Source organism: Solanum lycopersicum, chromosome 10, assembly GCF_036512215.1.
Source record: "Solanum lycopersicum chromosome 10, SLM_r2.1".
NCBI lineage: Eukaryota > Viridiplantae > Streptophyta > Magnoliopsida > Solanales > Solanaceae > Solanum > Solanum lycopersicum.
In genome coordinates, this window is record NC_090809.1 from 53,173,807 (window position 1) to 53,190,578 (window position 16,772).

A 16,772-nucleotide genomic window follows, 5' to 3' on the forward strand; every position below is an offset into this window, starting at 1 on the left:
CCACCCCACCATAACATGTGGTCCTTCAAAGCAATATTGATGATTGCCAAGGTTATAATTTTAAGTCATGAGCTGTGGGTTCACATGCAACCTTCAATGCTCATATCCCTTGTACTTTGCCAATTCCCATATTTTTTTCATATGATTCTTGTTAAAGCCATCATTGCAGTAGTTATGTGTCAGTTGTTTCGTACTGTTCACTTTTCATCTCACGTGACTTGCCAAATTATTGGGTCCAGATTTAGAAACTAGTTATGAATTTAATTATTTTACTTCAAATATTATATCAATTCTTAAAATTCTATTATCTAAATAATATTAGTTAATCATTGCAACTTCCCATAATATCTGACTGACCTCTAGCTTAGGAGGAGGCAAGTGTGACAGAAACACGCAAACAAGACTACTCCTACATTTCATATTAGCATTTTTAAAGAGCATTATTAGTAAAAAAAGATCATTGGGAAAAATGATAAAATACTAATTTTACAAGGCACCTGCTATCTATATTTCTATACCAATTCTCATAGTTTAAGGGCATTTTAGACCCTAAAAAAAAAGTATGCTAATATTACCACTTAATGGATATCAAATTTGTGGTATACAATATACATTATACCCATGGGAAGACTTGGATCCCATCTGATCTCCATTTCTTTCTGTTGTAATATAACATTTTGTTGTAAGAAAATGAGAAACCTATACAGCTTTCAACTTCTGCAACTCATTCTGTGTTGCCTCTTCTGAATAGAGTATGCCATTCGACAAGGTGAGCCTTCGTAGAGCCATGAAAAATCGAGACTGGGAAACAACAAGGGCATCGATCAGTCGATTTTACAATGAAAAAGAATGCATAAAAGTTTGTTGAGTGTCATAAAATTTTACCCATTGGAAAATAACAAGGGCAAACCAGCATCCAGACAAACCAAGTCCTTTACTGCTTAGTAGCTGGTTCAAACAAACAATTAAGGGGTAATGTTAAAACGATGAAATGGTTTAAGTTCATATGAACTTAGGAGTCGTTTCGTTCAAACCAAATCAGGATAACCCACACACGAGCAGATGCAATATAGTGGTACTCGATTTATTTGAACCTTGTACTTTTGAGGCAGGGTAGAGATTTATGCATAAGCATTTGTTAAAATTACAACAAATAGTATTCATGAATGAACACTTCATCTAGGACTATGACCTTGAAAGTTGAACTCGTAGAGTTTAAATCTTGAATTTAAAACTAGGACTATGACCTTAATAATTTATCCACCTTCTATATGCAAAAAGTGATATCAATAAGATATTCATATAAAAATATAACAATTTTAGCAAATATCTCTAACCAAACATAGGATAAATTTAGTCTCATAATCCTTCCTGTGTAAAGATCTTTACACTATCCATGAATTGTAGCCTATTTTAACAGGCCAGTAAATCGTTTTTATCATATTAGTAATTAGTATTACTAATTAATGCTTAGTTATCATGATGATTTAACGGTAATTGCCTTATAAGTGATGTGATAATGTAAATATATGTTTCAACTTCAGTGCATATGTTTGCTTAGATAGTTTTACTTCACTATTGGATTGTATAAAAGGAAAGGGGTAAAAATAAAACAGATTGAATTCGAGATACGAAGGTCTAGTACAGGAAAATGGCAGTCTAAGGCTTAAAGAACTTGACTTGCCAATACACCATGAAGTTCGAAATGAAACTGAACGTACCATGAGGAGAACAGAAGACAACACAAATATCGAGCTCATTGATAGGCTTATGAATTTCAACTCTCGTCCAGCCTGAATTAATAGATTTCGAAAATCATGATGTTGAAGATAAAAGGCTTCTCAAAACATAATAATAATAACAAAAGGAAAAAATTGATGCATGTGCTATAATTGCAACAGAAAAACTAAAAACAGAAGATAATATGATCTCAAAAGAACAAATAACATAGAGAAAACTGTTACCCTTTTTACAGGTAAAGAAACATAAATTACTACATATACAAAAGAAACTTCAAGAAAAGGATTTCTATAGAGCATTATAGTTATTACTTTATATGTTTCTTATTTTTTTCCGTTGTTTGATGAAAGGAATAAAATGTTTGTAAATAGGGAAAATGCACAAGTGCCCCCTCAATCTATGCCCGAAATCCCAGAGACACACTTATACTATACTAAGGTCCTATTACCCCTGAACTTATTTTATAAGTAATTTTCTACCCCTTTTCGGCTTACGTGGCACTAACTTGAAAAAAAAGTCAACCAGCATTGGACCCACAAAATAGTGCCACGTAGGCCGAAAAGGGATGGAAAATTATTAATAAAATAAATTCATGGGGTAATAGGACCTTAGTATAGTATAAGTGTGTCTCTGAGATTTTGGGCATAAGTTGAAGGGGTACTTGTGCATTATCCCTTGTAAATATGTCCACAATCAAATTGAAGATTAAATAATGCTTAAATGTTATTGACATTTTGGATAAGGTATGACAGCCGATACAGAAACCTAGAACTTTAAAATCAAATCTTATTAGAATAAGCTTTGGTTAAATGCAAACAAATACTCCCTCCGTCCATGTTTGAATTGGCACATTCCTTTAAAAAATCATAATTTTCTATAGCACCGCTAATTATTACAAGCCATCTAGTATATATCCAAAAATGTTGGGGAAATGAATATAGAAAATAATTAGTATTTAATAATAAGAGCACAATAGGTATAAAAATGGTAATTAAATCTTAGTTTTTCAAACTGGACAAGTTAAAGTGGTCATCTACTTTTAATATGGTGAACAAGTAATTGTGGATGGAAGAATTAACAAGCAGCACATCATCTCCCTCCCCTTCTCCTCTCTCACTTTCACTCACTCACTCACTCACTCTCTCACAATTTCTACGTATTACCTACTCAACCGAGCTTATCACTTTAACTTTATACTAGAGCTTCTCTTTAGCTTGTTGGATCAGTGTTCACATAGTTACATTTTTGCCGAAGTTGCCTAATAGTCTGCTCATTATATAGTTTTCTCGCGAAAAAATGTGTTAAGTATTCATTATGATTTCGTAAAAGATAAATAAATGAAACCTGCTGGGGAATGAGAGAACATGATGTTTGTAGTTTTGATGATAGAAACAAAGTCTTGATGATTTGTAGTTCTAGACGTGTGATAAAACATTGTTTATCATCATCAAAAAGGGGGAAAATGTTGGGAAGTAGGAGAACATATAAAGTGATTTTGATGATTGATATAGTAAAGGCATGGTTCACTACTTGTTGTCGTATGTGTACTCTATCTGCAGATGACATGTACAATTATGAGAGATTGCGGCAAAGAAGAAAACGTATTGCGGCAATGTAGAAAAAGTGCAGAAATAAAGAACACAAAGAAGGAAACAAATATGGAAAGAAATAAAGAAGCTAAGAAATAAAAAAGTAGCAATTCAAGTCAAAAAAGGAAAGAAATAAAGAAGTTACAATTCAAGTCAAATAAGGAAAGAAGTAAATATAGACAAATTCAAGAAGGAAAAAGGATTTGTAATTCCTTTCCTTGTACAAGTTGAAGGCAAACTCTATAAAAGGATCAAGAAGTTGAAGGAAAAAAGTGTCCTTGCAATAACAAAAATCAAGAGAACTTTTTCAGCAAAGTCAGATCGATAGCTATTGCATATTCACGAAATATATCATCTTGAGAGCAGTAGTTATTGGAGAAAAAACGTAGAGCTTCGTCACAGCAACGCAAGGACCCAGGTTCACGAGTTTTGTTCCACTCACAATATTATTACTTGCGCATTATTTTCTCACAAATTAAGAAGTAGTTTGTGGATTAGTCTCTCTACTCTCTATTGCTTCTCTATTTTTGGTGTGTCCTTACAAGTGAGCATAAGTGCTCTATTTATAAGACAAATTCTGCTCATTTGATGTCACTAATGACATCAATGAAAACTAACAATTCAAATTATAGGTAAACACCTTTGACATAAATGTGGTAGTCAATTTCCAAAAAATTTGACTACCAAATTTACCTAAATTCTACCAAACTTTGACTAACTACTTCCACAAATATGGCTACCAACTTTCACATTGGTGGCTACTAATTTTCACATATGTGGCTTGTGGAAATAAAATATTGGCAGCCATACTTGTTGAAATTACTAGCCAATTAGTAGCCACCAATGTGAAAGTTGGTAGGCACATTTGTGGAAGTAGGTAGTCAAAGTTTGGTAGAATTTAGATAAAGTTTGACAGCCAAATTTTGTGAAAATTGGCTACCACATTTATGTCAAAGTTGTTTAACTACAAGTTTGAATAGTTAGTTTTCATTGATGTCATCAGTGACATCAAATGGGCAGAATTTTTCTTATAAATAGAGCACTTACGCTCACTTGTAAGGACATACCAAAATAGAAAAGCAACAGTGGGTAGAGCCATGGCAAATAATAGTCCGTTATCCTTTCAGTACCTCCGTCTCACAAGAAAAAATTATGAAAAATGGTGTCTACGAACGAAAGTCATTGTTCGCTCTCAAGATGTTTGGGACATTGTAGAAAAAGGGTATACAAAACCCGCTAATGAGGAAGTTTTGTCCTCAAATGAAAAGAAGTCTTGTTAAAAACAAGAAAGAAAGATCAACAGGCCCTCACTCTCATCCATCAATGTTTGGACAATGACATGTTTGAGAAGGTGGCTGATGCAACCACCTTAAAAAAAGCTTGGGAGATTTTACAAAATTCTCTTTAAGGAGTTGATAAAGTAAAAAAGATAAAACTTCAAACTTTAAGGGATGACTTTAAAGTTTTAAAAATGAAAGAATCCGAATCCATTTCAGATTTCTATTCAAGATTGATGGTTGTCGTAAATCAACTAAGAAGATACGGGGAGGAAGTAGATGATGTGCGTGCGATAGAAAAGATCCTTTGTTCTTTAACACCTAAATTTGATTATGTGATGTGTGTTATTGAGGAGTCTAACAATTGGAAGGTTCTTTACTAGCCCACGAAGAGAAAATGAAAAGGAGAAAAGAAGAGCCAGTAGAACAACTTTTTAAAACCCATGCATCCTTCAAAGGATTTGAAGGTGAGAAAAGTTACAAAGGAAATGGACAATGGCGAGCCCGTGGATGCCGAGGAAGATGAAGAAGTTATACCAATCATATTAACAATGAAGATAAGAGTTACCAATCATTCAGAGGTTGTGGTCAACTTTGTGAAAAACGATATGATATTAATATGAAAAATATGAATCTTTGGCTTAGAGATTCAAGCAACAAATTAATTGCTAAGGTTCATATGACAAAGAATAGGTTGTTCACTTTGAATCTTAAAACCATCGATGCGAAGTGTTTGATGGCTAATGTGTTGATGACTCATGGTGTTGGCACATGCAATTTGGACACTTGAACTTTGAAGCGCTCAAATCAATGAGAGACAAGAACATGGTTGACGGGATACCATAAATCAACCATCCAAATCAATTGTGTGAAGCTTGTCTTCTTGAAAAACATGCAATGAGGAGTTTTCCAAAGGAGACTATATCAAAAACAAGTAAGCCACTTCAACTTGTACACACTGAAGTGTGTATTTCGATCAATCCACCTTCTTTTGGTAAAAGAAAATACTTTTTGCTCTTTATTGATGATTTCAGTAGAAAGACTTGGGTATACTTCTTGAAGCAAAAAAATTGAAGTTTTTGTTGCCTTTAAAAATTTCAAAGCACTTGTAGAAAAAAAAAGTGGCTACGAAATAAAAGCATTAAGGTCCGATAGAGGAGGCGAATTCACATCAAAAGAATTTTATGACTTTTGTCAATCTCATGAAATTCATCACCCTCTAATGGTACCTTACTCACCCCAATAAAATGGAGTTGCAGAAAGAAAGAATAGAACAATTCTTAATATGGCTAGATGTATGTTGAAAGTTAAACATCTACCAAAAGAATTTTGGGCCGAGGCTGTTTCTTGTGTAGTTTATTTGAGCAACAGGTCTCCAATGAAAATATACGAGATCAAACGCCTCAATAAGGATGGAGCGGAAGAAAGCCAAGTGTTAAGCACTTGAGAATCTTAGGGAGCATAGCATATGTTCATGTTCCATATCAAAGGAGAGCTAAACTTGACGACGATCGAAGTGTCAAGTATGTGTTTGTTGGATATGACACGAGCTCAAAAGGCTACAAATTGTACAATCCAAGCAATAACAAGGTGGTGGTGAGTCGTGATATTGAATTCAATGAAGAAGCACCACAGAATTGGGAGACTCCGAAAGAAAAGAACATATGATTTTCTTCCATACTTCGGAGATGAAGAAGAACATGAAACCATTGCACCTGCACAAGATGCAACCCTGGCCTCCTTCACCGGCAAATGTTGTATCTCCGTTTTCTGAAGAGAGTTCAAATGAAAGACCACATAGGATGAGGAGCATCCTAGAACTTTATGATGATATAGAAGAAATTACTAATTTGGATTTTTGTGTAATTTCTTTGCTGACAATGAACTAATGAATTTTGATGAAGCTGTTACTGACAAAAGGTGGAGACAAGCCATGGAGGAGGAGATCCAGTCAATAGAGAAGAACAACACTTGGGAGTTAACAACCCTTCCCAAAGATCATAAAGCAATTGGAGTAAAATGGGTATATAAGGTGAAGAAAAATGCCTATGGAGAAGTACAAAGATACAAGACAAAACTTGTGGCTAAAGGCTACAAACAAAGGCATGGCATCAACTACGAGGAAGTTTATGTACCTGTTGCCCACATGGAGATGATCCGTCTATTGATCTCTTTAGCGGCGGAAACGAAGTGGAAGATCCATCAACTAGATGTCAAATCGACATTCTTGAATGGATATCTTGAAGAAGAAGTTTATGTTGAGCAACCATTGGGTTTTGTGGTTAGAAATCATGAAGATAAGGTGTTGAGGGAAGAAGTTGCACGTCCCCTTTTCCGTTTACTGCAATTCTTGATCCATTAGCAAAAGGGTAGCTACAGACAGGGTTGTGGAGTAAATGATATTTGAAAAAAGATTTTGATTACCAGAGATATGGTCAAATGCACCAGAATCTAATATCCATGGGCAAGTAGGTGAAGACCTAGTTAGACAAGCAAAGGAATTACCATTTTGTGAGGTTCCAGATAAAGGTGATTGTCGTGTAGCTGCTTGATACTGCAAGTAGTCACTGTAATCTGCTCCAAACAAAGTAATGGAATTGGCCAGTTGACCATCTGTGTCTTTATGGGTTTTAACCATGTGAGCTGTACTCCGATTGTTAGTACGTGGTGGTTGACCATGCAATTTCAAACAAGATTGTCGAGTATGGCTGGCTTGTTGCAATAGGGTCTAGAGTTCCTACTGTTCCCCCTTTGATGAACATTTAGTTCCTGTGGAATTGTCAGTTTTCACAGCTACTACAGATGTCTCAACGTTATTGGTTTCAATTGTTTCTGAACCAATACGCAATAATCGAGCTGAAACATCGATTAAGGAAGGAACTAAGGAACTTGCCAAGATTTGATCTTTTACCAGAGTCAGATCAGATCTAAGTCCATTTAGTGCTAAAACCATAAAGAACTTATCTCTTTGTTGCTCCTGTGTGGTGACAGTTTCAGAGAGTGGCATGAGAGAACCAAATTGATCTTTCAAGGTATCTATCTGTCCTAAATAACTTGCCATATCTTGATTATTCTGCTGCAGTTGGACTAAGTCTGAGACAACCTTGTAAATACGTTGTATTTCATATCGTATACAAAGTCTTACTTTAGTCCAAACTTTATAGCAAGTTTTACAAGATCGAAATAGTTTGAGTAATTTAGGATCCAAAGAGTTCCATAAAAGATTGCATAATTGAGCATTGATTCGAGTCCACTAAGTCCTTTCACAAACAACAATATCACTAGTATTTTTAACTAAATGATCCTCATATCCTTGTCCATAAACCACATCTCAACAGATGAAGACCATGGTGTGTAATTATTACTACCTTCCAACTTCACAGTAGTAATAACATGAGAACTTGAAATGGAGGAAAACATTGATCTGAAATCACCTGAAGATTCAATTTTTTCGGACACTTCAATTAGAGACTCACCTTTCTCTGACATTATGGCTTCAACAACTAGATGAAATACAAAAAAAGGTGATTGGTCAAAAGAATGCGAAACAGAAAAAGAGAAGAACTCACTTCCTCTTTATGACTGAGATATGGTTGAGATCGGAACTGAACCAGAAGTTTACTGGAAAAAGAAGGATGAAACAGAAGAATGACTGGAGATCTGGTTGAGACCTTTTTCAGATTGGAACTGAACCAGCAATTTGCCGAAAAAAGAAGAGACAGGAACAGCCTATGAAGTGACTGTTTTTGCTGGAAAAGTATTACGATTGCCGAAGATTATAGGAGACGTGATGGGTAAGACTAGAATTAATGATTGACCCTCACAATTTGGAATGAAAGTTTTAGATGGCAGAAAAAATCTGCCGAAGTGGCTCCTAGTAAAAGAAGATGCCGGAATAGTTACAGGAAGATCTATCGGGATAGTTACCGGAAAGGCAACTTGAGACTCTACAAAAACAGCAGAGGCTCTGATACCATGATAAATGATGCAAGTGTATTTCGCTTCATACTCAAAATGATAGATTACACCTAGAATATATATACAAAGCTAGACACAAAAGGTCAAGAGCATATCCTTGATAATGTTAGGTTGTGGAGCCCGATTAATATTTGATGTACTGTCATATATTAATGTTCATGCGGTTCAACCTCCGCGGTGAGGTTGCCGGGGGGTTATTGGGGGCGGGAGCCCCCAATCCGAAGGGGGGGTTCGGGTCAGCGCCCCGACCTAAATGTTAGGCTGTACTATTTATTCTCTGTAACAAAAAATACTCTGATTTATAAATATATATACCCCACCGCCGTGGAAGTTTACTCACGGGGTGTTAGCACGAAATATTGGTTTCTCTCTTTCTCTCTCTAGATCTCTCATCTCTCTCTCAAGAAAGTTCTTGTGTTCTTCATTCATCAAGTGTGTGTGTGTGGATTTGATCCTAACAGATAGGTTACCTACCATACCTACAATATTTGACTATTACACATTACCTACAATACTTGACTATTATCTTACACACAATCTAATAGTTGAAATACTCTTGGACAATATCTTAACACCCTCGATAAACTTGAAATATAGCATCTTCTTACAAGCACAAAATAGGTATGATCGTATGAACAGGAAAAAACTATCTGTTGTTTAATTAACATGCTTAAGACATCGAAATAACGAGTAAAGAAAGTCTTGACAGAAAGTATGAAAGCATACCAACAGAGTTCCCTCAAGACTAAGAATGCTGGGTGTCACAAATAGGGCTATAAAGTATGGCAGCAATATTTTTTGCATCTGCATCCATAGAAAAGAGATAAATTCTCATGAGAATCAGACAATCATATTTTTGAATCATGTGAAGAGCACAAGAGCTCAATACCCTTCCATCACCTTCTGATTGTATCAATTAGGCTTCAGACTAATAAGTTTAATGTCTCCTAATTTTGAGCATATGAGTTTATCCTAATCATTATTAAACCTAACAAGGATGAAAGATGAAGGTGTAACTAAAGGGTGCAGCATTACACGGTAGACATAAATAATCATCCATTAATGATCAGGCATCACAATAACTAGCAAGTATAACAAAGAAATTAAATAACTCATTTCCTTTCGCCTTTTTTCTTTTGTTCAATCATTGTTTGTGAACATGTTTGTTAATCATTTCTCTCTTTGCTTCAGTGTTATTCTGGTAAATATGTGGAAGAGGATGAACATCCTTACAAATGCAAAATGTGTCAACAATCATCTATTTCATGTCTAGAATGCTATGTCATAAACTGAAAAGAAATGTGAGGATATTATAGAACTAATTACCTCACGTATAACCTGAGGATCAGATGAAAAGACTTTGGGGAATAACCATGGAATCGATGCTGCAACAGATGCTAATACCGTTCCGGATGATGCTCCAACAATTACTAGGGACTTCAGCAGCACTCGGGCCTGATTCAAAATATTCATCTTATCGAGCACTGTAATAAGGAATAATGACAGAACTCTGTACTAAAAGCATTTGATTCTCCAGTGAGTCATGATGGATGTGGGTACCATATTCAAAATTTAAGGAGATGGATGCCAAAACCTATTACCATGCAGGATATTGTGATTTTTACCAAAATAAGATTATAACCTTTGACAAATTTCGGTTGACTCCATATAACAATTCGGGCATAAATGATTGTGCTGTTTGCGAGAGAGGCTCACCCCATACTGCACAGATCATGAATAGTTGTACCATGACCTAGATAAAAAGGCAATATGTTAGTGGTCATATATATGCACTGTTAATGGGAATATGAAGAAATAAAGTACATTTGAGAATAATACTTCAAAAGAACATTATGTGTTAATTATCTATCATACCTGATGAGCAGCAATCGTCTGTGTGCCCATGGAGGTAGCAAAATAGACCAGTAGAGAGTAGAATGCGACCTGTAGTTCAGCATAATATCAGATGTTCTCATAAAATATGATTTCGGCACCAAATGAGAATGCGGTCAATTCACACAAACCTTTGACATCATTGTAAGAAACACGGGGCCGGCAATCATGAATATCTGCAGAAGTTCATCTTTTGAGGGAACAGATATAGCAAAACCCTTATAGCCTTTATTGTTCAGTGCTTCGATCATCATATACGCTGCAACAACCTAAAACGATGTTACCAATCTAGGAAGGTTGTTCTAAGATGTGTGAAAATGGAGATAGAAGAGATAGAGTGATGAAGAGCACATCAAATATATTAGGGATAAAATAAGGGGCTCGGTAGGAATGAGTGGTTTACTTGGGACACCATTGTTGCCCATGCGGCTCCAGCAATACCATAACTGAAGACTCTGCACAAGACTATGTCGCCAACACCATTAATAACAGTAGCAACTGCCAAAGCCTTTAAAGGTCCCCATGAATCTTTCATGCCTAGACTGCACATTAATGAGCAATAAATATATATCACAAAGTGGCTAAACTGATCAAATAATGTAAGTATCTGAACAAAGTAATACATAATGTCAGAACAACAGAAACCATTCTCACCTCAAAAGTGATCTAAAGACAAACTTAACATCACTTTTTCCAGACAAACAGTTTACATATCATATTACTGTGAAAAGAAAGATCTCTCTTCTAGCTGGGAACAGAATATGGTAAGATTTCTCAGACCCTACAACGACCTTTACTTTGTTATGTGTATGTGAAATCAGGAATATTAATTCACCTAGAAATGATAAATATAAGTCTTCTAGAGCAACTCATCCCTAATATATACAACTCAATAAAAATATGAAATTTGGCGAGAAGAAAGAGAAGAGGAGTGCTTAACATATGCAACAAATGATCTCCTACATCGTCAAGATGCACATGCAGCAAAACACGAAGTAGAAAACAGTGAACCTTGATAAATGATGTATGTCGGAATTAGCTTACAGAAAAACATAGAAAGTGATAAAGAATCAAACCTGAGACATATGCTAGTGTTTTAATCTAAACAAAGCTTCTAATACGGAAGAACGAGATGTAGTAGAATAACAAAGACCTCCAATCAGTAAGAGGCCAATAGATTCTACTCAACAACCTCTAAAGGAAAATATCAATATGTAACAAGATATTTGAGAAAAGGTAAATTGTACCTTGCACTTTGGGCAACCCAACCAACCAGCAGTGCTGGCCATGCCAAGCCTCGAATCTATCACCATAATATCGACCATTTAGTTTACATGAAGCTTAAAGACACCAAGCATCACAATAACATAACTTGATTATACTAGAAAATTGTTACTTCGTTTTCGGTACACAAGTTAAATACCTTCTACATCAAGATAAATTGACAATGTTTATCAAATGACTATGTATCTATCTGCATGACTGCAAGTGTCCACTAGGACAGACAAAACCCCAAAGCTTAACAACTTAAAAGAAGAACATTCAGAAACGATTTTTAATCAATCATTCAATTGACTCTCAACTTTTCTACCTCCACCAAGTTATTCTTCTCTTTGGAGCAAAAAAGTTCACATTTTTCAGGGGTAAATTCTCCATCTAAGACTCCAAATCTGTGTCATTTGATGGTTTACAGAACTGAACACTGTTCGAATATTAGATATAGTTTGGCCTCTATAGATATATCGAATTGACCACCAAGCAAGTCCTTCGCTCTGAAAAATAGATCTAATATATCACCAACCAAAACACAGGAAAAGCATCGGTGTTCCTCAATTAACACGTTGATGACAAAAGGGATAAAGAAAGATTAAAAGATTTTCAGAACAAGCAAACTATGATAGAGCTCAAACTGGTGCTACTTATGTGGTGCAAATAAGAGAACTTGGACAGTCTAATATAGTTGATAAAGCAGGGGTAACGGTTGATGATAGAGCTCAAATTGGTTCTCCAGGAGCCTCTCTAGTTAAGTCTCGTGTTGATCCTAAGTTGAATATGATTTCTACCAGTTTTTTCAATATCTCAAGTTCGACAAATTATTTGATCACTTCTAGTGGGATAAAACGTGTTACAAGTTAGAGTCAATGGGTCGACTGGGTGGAAGGAGAGGATGAACATGTCACAACTCATAGAAAATTGATCCCCGAAGCACCAATTTTTGTGCCAAAGGGTAGTGGCATTACCAGTGATTCATCTCCATTACATAAAGGGTGACAATTGGTTTAACAGGTACTAATGTTCAAAAAAATTTTGTTGGTGATGAAAAGCTTCTTTATGCTTTGGTGAGTTCTAGTGTTAAAAGTTGACTTCTCTTGTGCCTATTAACACAAATAAGCAACTACTAGATGTTGGTTGTAGTTCTTTCTCCACAAATAGATTTGCTAACCTACAAGATGAGGACACCTTTGAGGAAAGTGAAGAAGAGAATATGTTGAATTATTGTTTTGTAAATGCAGCTATGGATGCAAATACTTATCCTAGTTAACAACGCAATAACAAAAAGAAGCATGGAAGAAAAATAGTTGGGATGGTAAGATGACTGAGGAGTTGTTCCGAGGCACCTACTGATATGAAGAGGAAGACATGAGGAAAATACTCCAAGTTACTTTAGAATGGCAATCTATTTTTTTCAGTTCATATTTTTGTAAAACGAAGTTGAGTTTAATTACTCAAATTTCATCTTGGATTTTATTCTTTTCCACTACTTAAGCATCCCCATTTGCAATATCATCATAGAGTGTATTATAAGCTCTGTGATGATCATAGATTACTTAGTTTTCTCTAGCTCTTATTTTTTTCATGCGGGTTAATTAGTAGAGGTTTCTTACCTCATTATAATTGGTAAGGTAAGGTCTAGCCCCCTTACTTTGTACTTATCTCTGTGAGGTTTTCTTTTAATTATATTATAATAAAGTTCCTCAATATAAAAAAATAAATAAAATGTACAGAAGTATAACCTGGATATAAGTGTTTGCTGATTTTATAATTTCTATATTCTTGCCTCCAGTAAAAGCTGAAAGTCATGTAAATAAATCCATTAGCTGTTACGTGAAATATGCCACATTTGAGAGAAAAAGAGGAGATTGAAGATATCAATCTCGCACTTGATACATCCACCAGTCAAAAGAAGTATGAGAATTGCTTACAAGTTAGTGCACGAACACCAAATAATCTCGTACAGAAAAACATAAGAACACCGAAGACCAACCCAAGGAAAATCAAGATAGATATCTGATGCTGCACTTGAGCTTTGTCCTGCACCAGAAACAAGATGATGCTCATAAAAATAAGGTAAAAATATCAGCCATTAAGAAGTAGTACAACAGCAATTCCCAAAAAAATTACCTGCCGTGCAAGTGAAGTAGCAACTAAGTTAGAAGTGGCTATTGAGAGGAACATAAAAATATAGCTTGTGTTATCACAAAAGACGGTTCCGGGACCTGCCAATGAAAAAGTTTTTAGCTGAACCATTAGCAGAAATGAGTATATAACATTAACAACTTTGCTTATGTGAGCTTAAAGAAGAAAGAAATAGTCCTTTTGAAAAAAGAAAATTGGGAAAGAAGAAGGGGAAATGGGATAGGCGATTATAAAGTGGGAACCGAACCCTCACTAATAAGCTGAAAGTTCAGGTAGTCAACTAACTAAGCTACAAAAATTCCCAAGAAAGAAATAGTCCTAAAGTTAGCTTCATCACTTAAAAGTACTTTTCATGCTTATCAAATACTTTCAATTAGGTAAATACTTTAAGTTAGAGTTTGGCCATAGAGTTACAGAGTAGTTTATCTTCAAATTTTTGTTTCCTCATGAAATTTGAATCAAAATCTGATTTCAATTGGGGGTTTCCGCTCCCAAAACTTCAATTCTTTTTCAAGTAAAACGCATATTCAAACATAACTTAAAATCCAAAAATCACAAGTTTAAAAGGGCTTTTTACCTAACTCTCCTGGCAACAAAATGGCAATATGTATATGTAATGTATAAATATTGTATAACCATGTATTTATGATGTATAACTTTGTATCAGATACTTTGTTAATATAATATTTATTCTAGAGCCAAAATCAGCAATAGATAAATAGAAAATAAGAGAAGTGCACTTCCCTTGAAATCAAGCTTAGCCGAATGGCTGTTTTAGGTAACAACTAACAAATAGGTTATTTTGGGTAAGAAAATTTGATTCAATGGATATTTTGTCTAATTTTCCCAATATAAAATTCTTATATAACTGATAAACTACAACGAGTTAAGGATTTAAGATGTGGTCAGGTGACCTAATTTGATTTATCATAAAAGAGTAGTAGTTTTTTAATTTCTAAATTACCTAGAGCAGCAAGTTCAATGGAACTTCCTTGACCAACAACAGCTGTATCAATAAGACTCATCAAAGGTCCACATAACCAAAGCCCAACTGCTGGCCCTGAAAACTTGATAATTTCTACCGTTTGATTCCAAATGCTTTCATTCGCAGAAAATTCGACCACCACTTTTTGTTCATTTTCCACTGAATCTGAGCTTTCTGCATTAGTCTCATCTTCATCAGACAGTTTTTGCTGCAAAATTTCCTGGCTGGGAGCTGAGCAAGCAGTGATTATTCCCTTGCGAATATTGCAGATTGGATAAATTCGCAAGTGAGAATTGACATTGACAAGAGTTCGATTCCGTATTGGGATTCGAGTTCGAGATTGATAAGTGAAAGTATTGAGATTGATGGCTTGTAAACACATTGACATTTAGGAATTTTTTTTTTTTTGGAAGGAAGATGAAGATAAAATGGGATTTGGAGATATTGGCAGTTGCTTTGATGGAAGAGAAAAAGCAGCAGCTTCAATATGCTTGTTAGCAACTGTATGGGGGCAACTGTTCTGACAATGGACCCAAAGAGTTCGACATCACTGTCACGACTTCAATTTACGTAGACCAAAATGAGTACAATAAGGGCCGTTTAAGGCATGTCATTTGAAACGAGAGATTTGAAATATAAACGCATAAGTTCAAACTTTTATAACGAACGAACAAGCACTTTAATTATTTAATTTTTAAATAAATAAATATATGAGTCCTACATGATACAATACACGTAGGACAAAAAATGACAGGTAGGATATATGTGTCTATTTATTCAACTTTATATAAGTTTAAGTGTCTACTTGTCCACACCTAAAGTTGAAGGGCATAAATGTAATTCGAAACCAAGTTAAAGGGTACATTTATGTATTATGCCATAAATAAATGTGTGTTCATTCAACTTTAACTTCCATAGATAATTATGACCTCCAACTTTGAGGGTATACAAATAGATTAAATTGATACAAAATTGAATGAATAGATGTATTCATCTAACATAATGTCATATATGATAATTTTGTATCATACGTGCATAATGTCATCTACGATATATGTGTCTGCTTATTCAATTTTAGAAAGACATAATACATATATTAGACCCTAAACTTGGCTTCAAATTTTAATTTTGATCTTCAACTTTCATAGTGCACAAATAGACACTTTATCTATCCTACCTTTCAATAAATAAACATGTGATTTTTACAGTTAAAGAGCGTGAAAGGCAATCGCTCCAACGTGTATTAATGAGCCACTCAAGACTGCCAACTAGTTAATTACTTTACACGTCGCTTTTGGAACTAAAGAAAATCAAAATTAATTTTAGTTTATATACAAGAATCAAAATTAATTCCTCTTAATGGGTTTTAGAGCTTGGAGCTCATTGTTTGACGAAGCTTAGAGGTTTGTTGATGGCAGACTTCTTGATTTAAGTTTTTTGTGGTTGTTGGGTGTGTTTTCATAGTGTTTTGGGGTCATTTGGTTGCTGTTTTTGTGTTTGGTTTGAGATGGGTTTGGGGTCGGGTATTTGGTGGATTTTGCGAGCTCGAAGCTTGTTCGCTTCATGGGTTGTTCTCCGGTGTGGAGAAAGAAATAGAACGGATGGTAAAATGAATGGGGATTTTGGGTTGCCGGAGATTGACCGAAATTCGAGGAGGGGTAGAATTGTTATTTCAGTATTTTTTATCGTTGTGGGCTATAAAAATTTACTCCTCACGCGCGCTTAATACGTGCATTTCACACGTTTTGTCAGGTTGGACTCGCATGTTTATTTATTGAAAGGTAAAATAGTTAAAGTGTCTATTTGTGCACTATGAAATTTGGACGTCAAAGTTAAAATTTAAAACCAATTTAGGGTCCAATATATGTATTATGTCTTTTAGAAAAGTTAATA

At 35.0% G+C, this 16,772-nt stretch overlaps 1 protein-coding gene across 1 annotated transcript; it reads right to left on the minus strand.

The window, feature by feature from the left end:
• Positions 1-440: 440 nt before the first annotated feature.
• Positions 441-15,624, minus strand: LOC101258706 (protein DETOXIFICATION 46, chloroplastic-like). Its single transcript, XM_004248644.5, has 14 exons — positions 14,859-15,624; positions 13,880-13,974; positions 13,681-13,789; positions 13,492-13,547; positions 11,725-11,780; positions 10,881-11,019; positions 10,609-10,746; positions 10,460-10,528; positions 10,227-10,337; positions 9,911-10,039; positions 9,311-9,388; positions 1,722-1,793; positions 886-948; positions 441-801 (listed from the first exon to the last, which is right to left on the minus strand). Exons 1-14 carry the CDS (start codon positions 15,265-15,267, stop codon positions 700-702), a joined length of 1,626 nt encoding a protein of 541 aa, XP_004248692.1. The 5' UTR covers positions 15,268-15,624; the 3' UTR covers positions 441-699.
• Positions 15,625-16,772: the final 1,148 nt, after the last annotated feature.